Source organism: Diabrotica undecimpunctata, chromosome 3 (genome assembly GCF_040954645.1).
Source record: "Diabrotica undecimpunctata isolate CICGRU chromosome 3, icDiaUnde3, whole genome shotgun sequence".
Taxonomy (NCBI): Eukaryota; Metazoa; Arthropoda; class Insecta; order Coleoptera; family Chrysomelidae; genus Diabrotica; species Diabrotica undecimpunctata.
Genome location: NC_092805.1, coordinates 109,703,565 through 109,718,045, shown reverse-complemented (window position 1 = coordinate 109,718,045; position 14,481 = coordinate 109,703,565). Strand labels below are relative to the sequence as shown.

Here is a 14,481-nt window from a genome sequence, read left to right as displayed (position 1 = left end):
TAGCAACAAATTTCGAAGAAGCCACTTCCACTGTACTTTGTTAACAACATATTTATGGAGTTATAAAAAATGCACAGAACAGTAGATGTAAAATATACTCAAAACTTCTAAAGTTCGTAAAATACGCGATATAATCAAATAAAATGCAATATTCCTATAGATAAAGTCACGTTGAGATGGCAGTGTACGGATATAGGATAACAGCGTTGCCAATTCTACTGCCATTGTAAGTTTTGCTACTTTTGTAAAATAAGCAGGGCCAAACTCACGGTAAACCAAGATATGTTTAGGTAAGTTAAAGTTGTTAATAGAAAATTCGTGAATGAAATAAATGGTAATAATTCCTAAAATGCTTTTATACATAATACCGCAGTTAATAGGGAAAAAAATATGAAAAATATTCTACAGGTTTTTTAATGTTCTAAACGGTAGATAAGGGATAACTGATGATAATTCCTTGAAGAATTACAGCCAATTTTGCTTTGTTTATTTTTTAAAGAAAGATGAAGTTTGGAAAAAATCATTTTTTTGCCTATTTTGTTCCTCGTGCATTTTAGGGAAAAATGTTTCAAATAAATGTTGCAGATCTTAAACAGTTTTTTAATTTTTTAGTTTGTAAATTAAAATACATAAACAAATGACTGAGATAATTGCAAAAAACCCCTAATTGAGGCCCCTAGAACACAAGGGTGTAAGTGCAGTTGCTTATCACTTAGCAACTGATATCTAACAACAGGCACGTACTTTTGGCTTCAAACTTTCTACATTAACAACAATAACACCATCAAAAATAACATGTCATTGAAAACATGCTGAAAACTGAAAAAGTGCTACCTAGGTTTTTAAATTTATATCGAACTTTGAACAAAGATTTTTCAAAACTTTGTTTTTGGCACTTACACCCCTTGTGTTCTAGGGGCCTCAATTGTGCACTAATTTATTAAATGTTCATAACTTTATTTTTTGCATAATGACGTCTAATATAACTACTTGAAATTATGTCGATTAATGAGTTATTTAAGTGTGCTACATTTCAACCAGATCAACTAAATATTTTATTACCTTTACTGAGAAAAGAATACCCCCGAAAAACAATTTTCAATCATCTTCATTTTCATAATCTAGTTCATCTTCAGAGTCATCGTTTAATGAAATTCTAATAGGTTCAATGTCATCTTGAATGTTGTCTACTGTCCAAAAATTATTCTCCAATTTTATAACATGGTTGACGTAATTTTTCTAATGTCCATTGTTCTGTACTTTATCATAACCTTCATAAATCAATGTTTTAACGTCGTTTTGTTTGAAACTTGAATTCTTAGAGGACACGTACCGTTTCACTTCACTCCACACCATTTCTATTGGGTTCAGTTCACAGTGATAAGGCGGAAGTCTTAAGATATGTACATCTACGCGGCATTGTTCGTCACTGTGATTCCTGTATTTTTCACCAATACAATCAATTTTGTATTTGTCATAAATATTTTTAAATACATTAGCAGTTTCCAGAAGTTCATTTTTTAAGTAATCTTCTTCAAAATAAATGTTCTTTTCATAGAGCCACTCCTTAATTTGACGTTTCACCCAATATTGTTTGGGAAAATTTAATTTCCTAGAGTGATAAGATGCATTGTCCAAGATAATGACATTCTTTTTATTTTTTGGGAGATTCGGTATTAACATCTCCTCAAACCATTTTTCAAATAGATCTCCGTCCATCTCTTCATGGTAATCTTCAGCACCTTTTTTGGCAAGAAAAGTGATGTCAGCACCTTCAACAAATCCGTCTTTGTTTCCTGCATGAACTAAAACAAATCTTGGTCCTTTTCCGGTCGGAGTTTTTAAACCTGTGGTAAGTCCATTTACGAAAGCCTGTCGGCTATTTTTTATTGTTGTATCTTGCCATACTTGCCCATTGGTTATTCCATTATTAACCCATGATTCGTCCATATAAATGATATTGGCTCCTTCGTTCCTCAGTTTCTTTATTTCCCGGAGATAGTGACGCCTCCAAGCGACTATTTCTTGTTTTTCTATTAATATTGAATTTCTACCTTTTTTGCCATATATAAAACCCATGTCGTGCAATAGTCTTCTCAACGTACTCTTGGAAAAATTCGGAAGATGCTCCATTTGCTTAATTTTTTCTAGTACTACGTCAAGGGTTGGAGGAATATTGTCCATAAAAAAACCGTGCACTACTTGTCTTATTCTAGACCGAGTTGCTTCATCATATCTATTCTCACGACTATTCAAATAACCGGTTCTTTTTTTTCTTATAGGAGTTACGAGTGGACCATTTTTACTTTCACTTCTATATCGGAATATCGTTCGCTCAGAGACTCCAGTCATAGCAGAAACTTCCCGCACTATTGTTGATACACTTTTATCATTATTACTGTTTGATAAATAGTTAAAAACATTTAACACTATTTTTTTGCATTCACTATTTAACAAATTACCGTTTTTGAATTTTATTACACTCGCGGCCATTTTGACACTGACACGACACAAACGTCTGATATCAACTGAAAATTCTTTTAATGACTCTCAAGTATTTACCTGAATTTATAATTGCTGGCATTAGACAATAATTTTGAATTTATAAATAGGTATATTTTTTTAATTCTAAATTATTTTTTAATGTCTGTAACTGTAAATGCAGGTAGAGAAAGTGTGTCATTAAAAGGACATTAAGATCAAAAACGGATTATCCAAATAATTATTTCATTTCCACGAATTGTAAACAATTTTGAACAGAAGATATAATTCCGAAAAGACCAGATTTCCGAAATATAACTTTCTATTTTTAAAATACCAACAGAAAAATTATATAATTAAAAAAATGTAGTATTTTTCCGTTTCACATTCATAAATATTTCCGAAATTATAATTCTTTTATAGGAGCCGGCCCATAACGTACGATTGTAGGTACGATTAAAAACTGACAACAATGTAGTTATTTCTGGCATATAGAAAGTACAGGCCTATCTCTGGAACGCTGCCATCTGAATGTGAATTTATCTATAGAGGAAAACATCTTTTAAACTATAAAGGATGTAAAATTTCTAAAAATCTGCAATAAACTTGATATAAAGCATTAATAAAACAGATAAATGAGCTACGAAAGCAGCAACAAACAATTCTAACTGAATAATGTCAAATAACGTAGGACAAGATATCACATGCGCTTAAGAGACGAATAAAAATTTAAAAAAAAACAAGCTATTGTTATATATATATAAACAACAAAGATTGACGTAACGACTGGTGTCCCATAGAAATCGGTCTTGGGCCCAACGCTATGGAACCTGGAATATGACGGGGGTCATAAACTGCAAATACAGATGGTATAACCCACTTCGCCATGCGGATTATTTCACTGTATTGGTAGCAGCGCGGGACGAGGCGGATCTTCGATTTCGTCTAAGGCATACTGGCAGCTTCGTAAACGACTAGAGGACAGATCACGGACTGGAACACACAGCACAGAAGACCGAAGCCATCATTCTGAAGGGTAAACAAAAAAGAGAAGGGATGGAACTCCAATCTGCAGGGGCACATCTATCAACAAAGAAATGCATCAAATACCTGCAATTAAAGCTACACCAATATGGCGGATGGGGGAGCATATAGGGGTGGTAGCCCAGAAGGCAGCGAAGAGTACGGCTCCGCTAGGGAGGGTTATGCCCAACATTGTAGGCCCCAAATCCGAAAGGAAGAGGGCCCTACACAGTGTTGTGCAGCCAGTCGTCCTTTACCCGACACCAGTCTGGAGTGGAGCGATAGAGATACCGATCTACAAGGGGCTCATGATAATAGTGGGCAGAACGAGTCTGTTGCAAGTAGCATGCGCCTACAGGACTGCATTTGTGGCGGCCTTATGGACTATCACGGGTTGTGTTCCTCTGCATATGAGTAGTAGACAGCAGAGAGCTCTATGAGAGAAGTGAGCATTTAACTATAGCAATAAGAAAAGAATAAAGGGAAAGATCAAAGGAAAGATGGCAGGAAGAGTGGAACAAATACATGTACTGCGAATACTCTGACACTGTTACTCACACAATGCTTGAGTGTATTAATGGACAGTTGAGAGAAGCAAAATGCTTAAAGAAACAGATATGAACCCTGTAACTGTGAGAAAGTGTGATATATGGACAGTTGAGAGACGCAAAATGCTTAAAGAAACAGGTATGAACCCTGTAACTGTGAGAAAGATGATCGTGAAGATGACTCGAAATAAGGACGGACGTAATAGTGTGCGCAATTACAGCCGTGTAGTCATTAAGATGGAAGAAGAAGAAGAGAGGCAACAGCCAGACCAGCGACAGAGATGAGATCTAGATAAGACAAAGGAGTGCTCTGAAAGTGTCATTAGTCTTACAGCGATCGTCCTGCTGTAAGGCGATTCTCGCGATTTTAGTTGGTATGCAGGATAACAGGAGGACATCCGTTTGCAAGACCTCTTTCTAGGGAGAAATGGGCTCGGATATACTCCTCCACTCTGAATCCAAGACCCCCCAGCCATCACTTGGGATGGGTCAACCTGGTAGTGTTTAGAAAATTTCCACCCTCGGCAGAAAAAAAAGTATTTCACATATAGATAAGCCTGCTGATATAGAACCTATTGCAAATGATGTAGACTAAAATGTTTTATAAAAATATTTTAATGAAAAGATTTAATATTCGAACAGGTATTGGTATTTAAGCATACATGTGTTATTGTATCACAAAAATTATAGTGGTAATGATGCTTGATATAAGAGTGTTTTATTTGTTGAGATGTACAATTGCTTGGGTCTTTTAGGCAAATTTGCTAATTCCATGCCAAAATCAGTTTTATATTTTTTTTCTTTCTTTATAGTTTTATATTATTTCTGAAGTTTAATATCTAAGATAAACAACGGTATAGGGTTCTAGGATCTATCTAGTGGATGTTATAAAATTAATATAATCTTCAGGTATAAAAATATCTCAACCGTGGTTAGTTAATTTCCGTAAACTGTTAGTTTCTATGCAACTGTGAATATAGTTAACTTCCATTTTCATATAACCGACCTCCAGATACTTTAGTTGTATTTTAAGCTGCTTGTCAATTGTCGTTTGTAAAAGAGCGTTTGATGTGTACATATCGACTCTGATACCCATATCCATCGTTCTATACATTTCTTTGCTTCAGCTTCAAGATGGTGAACCCAAAATGGATACAAAAGCATTACTAAAATCTAATTCATTTATTCTAAAATATAATCGTTACTGACTAAACCAGTAATCGTTACTCTCGTGCGAAATATAATAATGTGGCTTTTTTGTTTCAACATTATACATAATTATAACCCTTTAATTTGTTCTATAATATGTAATAAAGCTTGTAATGTTGGTGATAAAAAAAACAGCTTAGACGTCTACTTTAAAGCCTAAGGTAGTATCGTCATACTCATTTTTACTATCATCTTTCTCTGTTCGGGCTCTATTGTTTTATTGGTATCAATATCATAGACTAGATGTGGAAGGCCGTCATATTTAAATAAACTGCATTGGTTACATTGGTCAGTCGTGGAGAAAACAGTATAACATTTAGTTTATGGCAAAACCTTCACATTATGGTACTCTAAATCATTTATGACAAAACTTTCACATTATGGTACTCTAAAATCAAATATTCTTTAAATAGATGAATCTGACTTTACCACACTGGTTCCAAATAGAGTTTTTCTGACGAAACTCTGCAGTGATGTGAACTTTAACCAAGCTATCAGCTTTTTCGTATAATTTTTAAAGGTTCAGTGTCATTTTCGTCTCTGACGACTGGAGTATTAGCAGAATTGTAAAAAACCAATCGAAATGTTGTCCCTTGATAATCCGACAGGTGTGGGACCAAAGGGTGTTGGATTACCAAAAGTGTCCGGATTACCGAAACTGATTATATATTTAGCATTGTTTTGCTAGCAGTGGCCTACAATATTCTTAAATTCCATGAGTAAAGTGCTACCCAGATTAATATGCAAATGAACCCATTTCAGCAAAGTAAATTATTAAAAGAAATATGGAAGCTAATAAACTTAATGTACATACAGTGTGTAAATAATAACTTAATAATAACATTATATGTACTAATACCTAATGCTATTAAATGTAAATCTTATATTAAGTGAAGACAATATAAAAAAAAATTTTAAATCATTATGATGTTTCTTGTAAAAATTAAATTAAAGGTATGAGTGTAACATTGATCGTATGCATGAACATTTCCTTTGTATGTTTACCATATATATTGCCCACCTACCTAACCGTGGTTTATGTCTTGTTTGTTAAAATAAAGCCGCTCTGATGAATCCCTGAGCGTGAAAAGTGTCCTCCTTGTACAATCCTGTATGAATAAATACTAATATTCATATGTAATTATGTGGCTGAAGGTTTCAAGCAAAAGCCAAAAACCAAAAATAATAACTAATTGCCGCAACTAAGGTAGATTAATTATGGACGTATATAAAAACATATGTAATGTGCTCACACTTTAAAGAAATCTTTGATTGTCTTTTGCCTTTTCTTGTTTAGACAGTCTGTCATTGCTTGTTCTTGTATCTCCTTTAACATCAAAAATTTGTTTTAAGTCATACGCTCTCTCCTCGCGCCAGCGCATCAAAGTGTTTAAAGCCAATATAGCATCATCACAGTTGACGGTGAAGGATTTTTCATCCTGTGCTTCCTGAGTCACGTGTTCATCAGATTCTGTCATTTCTTTAATTTGTCTTTTTATATTTAATATTTATTATATTATTTATTTTATATTTATAATTAGTCTTTTTAAGATTGTCATCTAAAATTCACTCTTGTATTCTTCTTGCTTCTCTTGATTCTGATGAATTAGTTATGTCAATGCAAATTGGAAGGGCAGCATTTAGTAGGTACAACTTGCGCAAGTTGGTCATTTGATTCTTTGTTAACTTCTATTGAAAGGAGTGGGTTATTGGGCCAAATATTTTTTCACGATTTAATCAGTGTAGTAGGCTTAACTTGCTGTCAGGAAAACGAAGCATTGATAATCGCAGCTTTGATGTTAAAGTTTTTTATACTTAATTGAACTTTAGAAATTGACTTACAATATCCATAAGGAGTTATTTCTTTAAGTGTGCCTTGAGAGTTTTAGTAACGTTTAATCCATGGGCTGAATCAATACAGTATTATTTTTCGGTAAGTACATTGCGTCGATATATCCATTGGCAGTTTCGATTTTTAATTCGTCCTTATCAGGATGTCCTAGAGCATTGTCTAACAAGAGGAGGGCATTCACTGGCAGTTTCTTTTTTCTTAGCTCATCGTTAACTTGTGGGACAAATTTATTCTTGTACCAATTCAGAGAAGCTTCTTTTGTCACCCAGGCATATCTTTGCCACATGTACGTAATTGGTAGCTTCTCAGTTTTAACATTTTTGAACGCACGAGGTTTTTTGGACTTACCCACGATTAGCAATTTTAATTTATGGGATTCTGATACATTCGCGCATACCATGAGAGCAAGACGTTTTTTTTTTAAGTTTTCTACCCAAAATTTTTTTTTCGTCTGAAGTGACAAATGTTTTTATTGGAAGTTGCCGCCAGTTTGGACCGGTTTCATCGGCGTTATAAAGTTGTTTAGGAATAAGGTCTAATTCGGTAATCCTTTTGCTCAAATTCTAAATAAATTCAGCTATCTCAGACTCACCTGCACTCAACTTCTTTCCACTCATTTGCAAAAATCGTTTTTTTTTTTGCAAATAGTTTTCAAAAGTTTTCGAACCAATTTTGACTAGCACCAAAATCCGTTTTCTTTGTTAATTTCTGATAAAAAAACTGAGCTTTATTTTTTAAAATGTCACCTGAAATAGGAGTTTGTCTGCTTCGTTGTTGCTTAAACTTGATGTGCAGAGCTTCTTCAACATAAGGAAATTCACTCATTTTATGGATTTTTGTGGCCTTAGAATTATCTACAGATTTCATAATTTTTTCGATTTTGTCTTTGTTTTTTATAATATCGTACACTGTAGCTCGTCCAATATAATAGAATCTAGATGTCGCAGATGGAATTTCACCACACTCGCATCTCTTAATAATATCCCATTTATCTTTTAAAGTCAGCGTTTTGTGCTTTCGTTTTGAACTTGTGCTCGCCATTAAACTCAACTTTTTGAACGAATTAAATAAAAGTTTGGCTCTACGTATTGCTCTATCTAAAAACCCTATCGAACCAAACTACTCACGAAAAACACACGAAATCATCACACAAACATTCGGTAAAAATGAGATTCATGCCGCGACAGGTTTCAGTACAAGCAGACACGACGGCGACCTTGATGGGAGGTATGTCGGACTACCGAGCATGTCGGATTACAAAACGTTGGAGTACCAAGGGAATACTTATGTGTTAAAAACAAACTATGGTAATATATAAGGTTATTTAAAATATCGTATGAAGTAGGGAGCCTAGTGTTGTAGGGAACAGCAGCAAATTGAAATGATTTAAAGATTTAAATTAAAACACTCAGGTATATTAAAACTACTATTCTCTATAGTTATTTTTATCATTTCGTTACATTAGTTATTAAACCTTGATTTGAAATTATATATGTGTACCTATATAATACGATTTAATTTTACTATTTATTAATTTTACACCAATCTTTACTTTTAGGTCGATTTGCATGACTCTTCAGCCCGTTTCATGGCCTATGCGCATACGTCTGTAAATGCAATTTCAAAAGTGTTTCTACAAAACGAAAGAAGATACAATTATACAACACCTAAATCTTATTTAGAACAAATCAACCTATATTCTAAATTATTACGTCAAAAATCAGAAGAACTTAGACAAAAAGTACTAAGATTGGAAAATGGTTTAGATAAGCTTAGAAGCACATCTGTTCAAGTTGACGAATTAAAGAAAAAACTAGCAATACAGGAGATCGAACTCAAAGAAAAAAATGAAGCTGCAGATAGATTAATTGAAATAGTTGGTGTTGAAACAGAGAAGGTTTCCATAGAAAAGAATTTGGCAGACGAAGAAGAAGAAAGGGTTGCAGTTATAGCGGAAGAAGTTAGTAAAAAACAAAAAGACTGCGAGGAAGATCTACTAAAAGCAGAACCAGCTTTACTGGCTGCCCAAGAGGCTTTAAATACGTTGAATAAAGCAAATTTAACTGAGTTAAAGTCATTTGGTTCTCCTCCAGGTATGTTTTTTGTAATAAAATACAAAGTAAGTTAAAAAACGATTTAGTAATGACTACATAACATAACATAAACTAAGTGGAGTAGTCAGTGTAATAAAAATGACGTGGTTTTGAATTTAAGCCACTTACACAGTATGGCATATACATAACCTCACTAATGATTATAAAATAATCATAATCAACTGATAGCCTTTTCCTCTCATATGTCTTCTTCTACTCTATTGCATAATTGTCCCCAATGTATTTTATTACTTTCATATATTAGCTTCTTAAGAGCTTTTTTCTCGGCTTTGCACGACTTTTCCTTGACTTTGTGCATTTATTTCTTGCTTGCTTACTTAATTTACGCTAAACCTAAGTAGCTTCGGACCATCAATATGCTAATAGGTTTTTGAATGTGTTGAAATCCAGAAACCGCTTCTTTTATGAGATTTCCATACATATTTTAGTCAAACAAAGATTTTTGTCTACAGCTACCTTTGTCATGGTAGCTCTTTCCAACCTACACTTCAAATAAAATTATATTATAGTAGTTATAGTAAAGAAAGTTTTTAAGTAGTAACAAGTTTAATATATAGACAAGGCAAAAAGCTCGAGTTCGTTCGGAAAAATATTCCTGTGAGATTTTTTTGCATAATCACTTTCAAGAGATACCTCAAAATAAAGTTTAATAGGTCGCCCAGGCGAAGAGTTGTTCAAATTTTTTTAAGCAATTTTTTTAACCAAATTGTAGTAATAATTTTTTTTTTGGCTTGGATAAATTGTTTTTATATTTTTTGGATCATTATGAAAGGAAAAGTCTTGTGTAAGTTTTCTCTAAAGTTGATCGTTTATGAGTTATAAATAATTTAAAACTAAAAAAAAAGGAAAATGACGATCAAGGCTCAAAAACACGAGTAAAAAAATTTTATTTTTTAAATCATATACACATCGGTTTAGAACGTCTTTCGACGTTGTCCGATACCTAAACACCATCTCTTCCTATCTTCGCAGTCGTTTGTTGTTAAATTTCTTTCGCTCATGGACTTGTTTACGCCGTGTTGCCATTCTAATCTGGGTCTTCCTCTTTTCCGTCGACCTATCGGTTGCCATTCTATTACTTTTTTGGGGAGTCTTGATGCTGGCATCCGTTGAACATGCCCATACCACCTTAATTGTTTCTTCTCTATATCTTGAGTTATATTTCCTTCTATTCTCATACGTTGTTTTATTACATCATTTCTGATTCTGTCTCGTCTGGAAATACCTAAAGATCTTCTCATTGCATCCATCTCTACTGCTTCTATTCGCTTTTTGTTCTTTTCACTAATTCTCCATGTTTCAGCGCCATAAAGAAGAGTAGTTTTAATCATGGTCTCATATATATTAAATTTCCTTCCTTTCGTTATCTCTTTACTCCACAGTATACCCTCGCCTAGCCTTTTTTAAATCATCAAGTGCCTAAATTCAAGTCCAAGCATTCTTCCTTCTTCTGTCAGCATCTCATGAACATTATGTTCTTATTGTATTTTAAAATTTTGTTTTTTAATTGGTAATGAAGCGCGTATGGCAGGGCGGGCACTCATTTGTACAATGAGAATTCTAACCAGCAATCATTTATGCCATATATCTTGTTTATCCCTCTTTTACACGCCGCATCCCGAGCGCCCGTCCTGTCATAAGCGCTTTATTACCGATTGAAAAACAATATTTTAAAGTGAAATAAGCCCAAAATACTTATCGGGAAATGATAGAACAAGGTTTATACGTGAATTTAGGTCTTTGGTGAATTCAAAAATAATATTCTTTATTTGTGTTTTTTAGCCTTGAAAATCTTATTTTGCGAAAAATTAAAAGAGACCTATTTTGTTCAGAATGATCCAAAAAATTTTAAAAAAAGTTTGCCTGGGCCAAAAAAATTGATTGTTACAATTTGTTTAAAAAAATTGTTTAAAAAAATTTGAACATCTTTTCGCCTGGGCGACCTCTTGAATATTATTTTAAGGTATCTCGTGAAGGTGATTGTGTAAAAAAATCTCATTAGGAAATTTTTTCGAACGAACCCAAGCTTTTCGTCTTGTCTAGTTTTTGCCTAAAAAGTTATAATTTTTACCAAATTATAGTTAGTTTTTGTAATCAAATAATTATATAGTGATAAAGTGAGTGTAATTTCCATGCATCTTTCCAACTAAAGTAAAATACACAATATTTTATTTTAAAGTAAATAAATAATCTACTAGTAAGAAATACAAACAAAAGACTGTTTCAATACTGCGATTATCTCTTGATTAATTGCAAAACCTTCGTTCTGTGACTCTAAATCTAGTAAGTTGTCTACGCATAATCTATTTTGAAGGAAGCCACTTTTCCGAGGAATTAAATGTTTTTCTTGTTCTGAGTACCACAATAGTCTTTTGTTTATATTTTTTTTTCTAAAACTTTGCATGATACTTTAGTGAGTGATATAGGATAATACAAGTCTATGTTTGTTCGGTCTTTGTTGGGTTTGAGCAGAGGAATTATAATGCTGTCTGACCATACTGGCTGTCTGAAAGAACTGATTTGTCCAATTGCCTCTTATCGGTTCGATCTGCTTTAAGGCAGGTCCGACCTGAGGGGGTACATATAGTTATTGGAAAATAATGGAACTACAATATAATTCTTCTATTATTACTGTCACCAACTCTAACATGTGTTTTTTTTTAAACAAAGCATGACTTTTCTGGCGGGTATTGTTAAGTTAAAGTTGATTTCATGTAATCTAATGAACTATCTTACAATAAAATCGACCCTTAAACGCAACTCAAATATATTAGCAATATCATTTTAAAGTCATCTACCTAAAAATGTCCAATTTGTGTCTGAATTGTCAATATAAATGAGTCAGATAAAATTAAGTTTTAAGTTTTAAGTTTAAAATTAGAAGAAATTTTAACCAAGCAACAAAAAAAATGTGTTTAATTTATTAATGTTTGTATTTTAAAAACGATTTCAGAAGTGGAAATCGAAATACCAAAATAAACTTATATTAAAGTAAAATTGTGGCTTATTCACAATAAAAATAGTAAATTGTAAACAATAAATAAGACAAATCACACTGTAGCAAATAAAGCAATGTACATAAAATTAGTATCTACACAATAGGACAAACATGAAGAATGTCCTAAAATGAGATAGAGAGTATAACATAGATTGCTGGTTACAAAATATGAGAGCTCTTACCTGTAATATAAGAATGTCTTAAACACTAACGGTTCAAAAAGCTATCCAAAGGTACAAAAACGATTTATTAAAGAGAAAAACAAATAGCATAAATAAAATCAGTACAAATAAGTACAAGGAACTAAAACAAAATTCCTACTACTAAATACTACTTACTAGTTAACAAGTCTTTCGAAAGTGTATGTGCACTATTGTTTATCCAAGTTGTTATCACGAAGATCCTGTATCAAGAGATGCGGAGATGTGGTAACCATGTGTCAAAGGCCACCCAGAGAACCATGCGAAAAAAAACTTCTAACACTTCTAGTGTATACAAAAAACGGGCACTACTGTATTATAATCAATATGTTAATATCTGTGATTATAATTGATTGCTGTTATACCAACAGCGGGACAAATGTTGCTGTATACTTTTTGAGGATTAAATCCTTGACGGATTTTTAAGGATTTCTGCCAAACAGAGATGTTGCTTCGTCCACGTTTGAGGCGGGGGTTGTAGGCGGGGTGCCTGATTTTTCGGGGAGTCTTTTTATTGAAGAGTTTTAAGTGCACAAGAAAACTATATTACTAAAAAACTGTTGACAAATGTTTTACAATCGTTTGACATTTATGACATTTATAGAGTGGGTGGATTTTTGTCAAAAGTGGAGTTAAATACTAAATTAAAAATATTAATAAAGAGTTTTACATGTTCGAATAGATTTATTAGAACAAGCAATATGCAATTTTAATGTTCAACAATCTATATAAAATTCGTGGTAAATTCGGAAAAATGTTTATAATTCTTTTTAAGTGTATATTTAGACATATTTCTTCATTTTTTTTTCTTTAACCATATAACCATTGAATTAGCTGAATATTTATAACAGCTTACATAATATTTAAAATTAAAGAAACGATAAATATTTAATTAAATATTAATATTCTAGGAGCTGTAACCAACGTTACTGCTGCTGTAATGGTACTTTTGTCACCTGGTGGTAAAGTTCCTAAGGATAGAAGTTGGAAGTCTGCTAAACTGATGATGGCGAAAGTAGATACTTTTCTTGATTCTCTTATTAATTATGACAAAGAGAATATTCACCCTGAGGTTACAAAAGCAATTGAGCCATATCTTAAAGATGCAGAATTCGAACCAGAATTTGTGAGGTGATTACTTACTATAATTTTGTTTTTGTTCAATACCAGATTAGTAACGCAAATTTTACACACATTTTAAAAAAACAAAAAAGCGTAAATATCAATAAAAGAAAAACGTCAGGTAATAATCTTTAGGGTGATATAGTAATCTAAGTAATCTATAAGTAATATAAGCCGGTCAGACACCAGCGTATTTTACCTTAAGCTGCAGATTCATGTAGAATTTTAAACTACTAGTTACGTTATCCTTATTATTTTTCTGTACTCCGGGTCAGGATTCGAACGTACTCCCACTAGAGAATTTGGATGCACATTAAAAATAATACGTTTTGTCAGAGAATATTTAATTTTGACGGGTTGAATAGAACTATCTAATAGTAGCTAATCTTAATTTTTGCAGTGTTGATTTTTTTGTTAACTAAAAAAGGTTGTTTAACAACACAAAATTTGGGACAACTCAAAAGGAAGTGGTGTAGAATTATGTTATTTGGCCATGAGTGAAAAACGTTTCAGATTTCTTTTGAGGTGTCTACGTTTCGACGACATTAAAGACAGAGTTCAAAGAAGAGAAATTGATAAACTGGCTCCTATTAGGGAGATTTTTGAACAATTTTTAGCCAATTTTCAAAGATATTTTATAGCAAGTGAATATTTGACTGTGAATGAGCAACTATTGGCGTTCCGTTTGAATGTTGCGCATTCAAACAATATATACCGAGCAAACTGGCTCGATATGGAGTCAAAGTTTTTGCTTTGGTGGATGTTAAAACTGGTTATACATTCAATCTGGATACCTATGTAGGTACTCAGCCTGAAGAGCCATATAACTATATAAATTCCTGAGAAGAAATTATTCTTAGATTAGCAGAACCAGTAGCAAATACTAACCGCAATATAACAGGCGCTAACTGGTTCACTAGTGTGAAATTGCTTA

General features: G+C 32.9%; 1 protein-coding gene across 1 annotated transcript in view; it reads left to right on the top strand.

The window, feature by feature from the left end:
* Dhc93AB (Dynein heavy chain at 93AB) overlaps nt 1–14,481 on the top strand; it is a 295,262-nt gene that overhangs the window by 177,821 nt on the left and 102,960 nt on the right. Inside the window, exons 33-34 of the mRNA XM_072526597.1 lie at nt 8,672–9,206; nt 13,337–13,556. Coding sequence (XP_072382698.1) covers nt 8,672–9,206; nt 13,337–13,556 — 755 coding nt within the window. The remainder of the gene's footprint in view (nt 1–8,671; nt 9,207–13,336; nt 13,557–14,481) is intronic.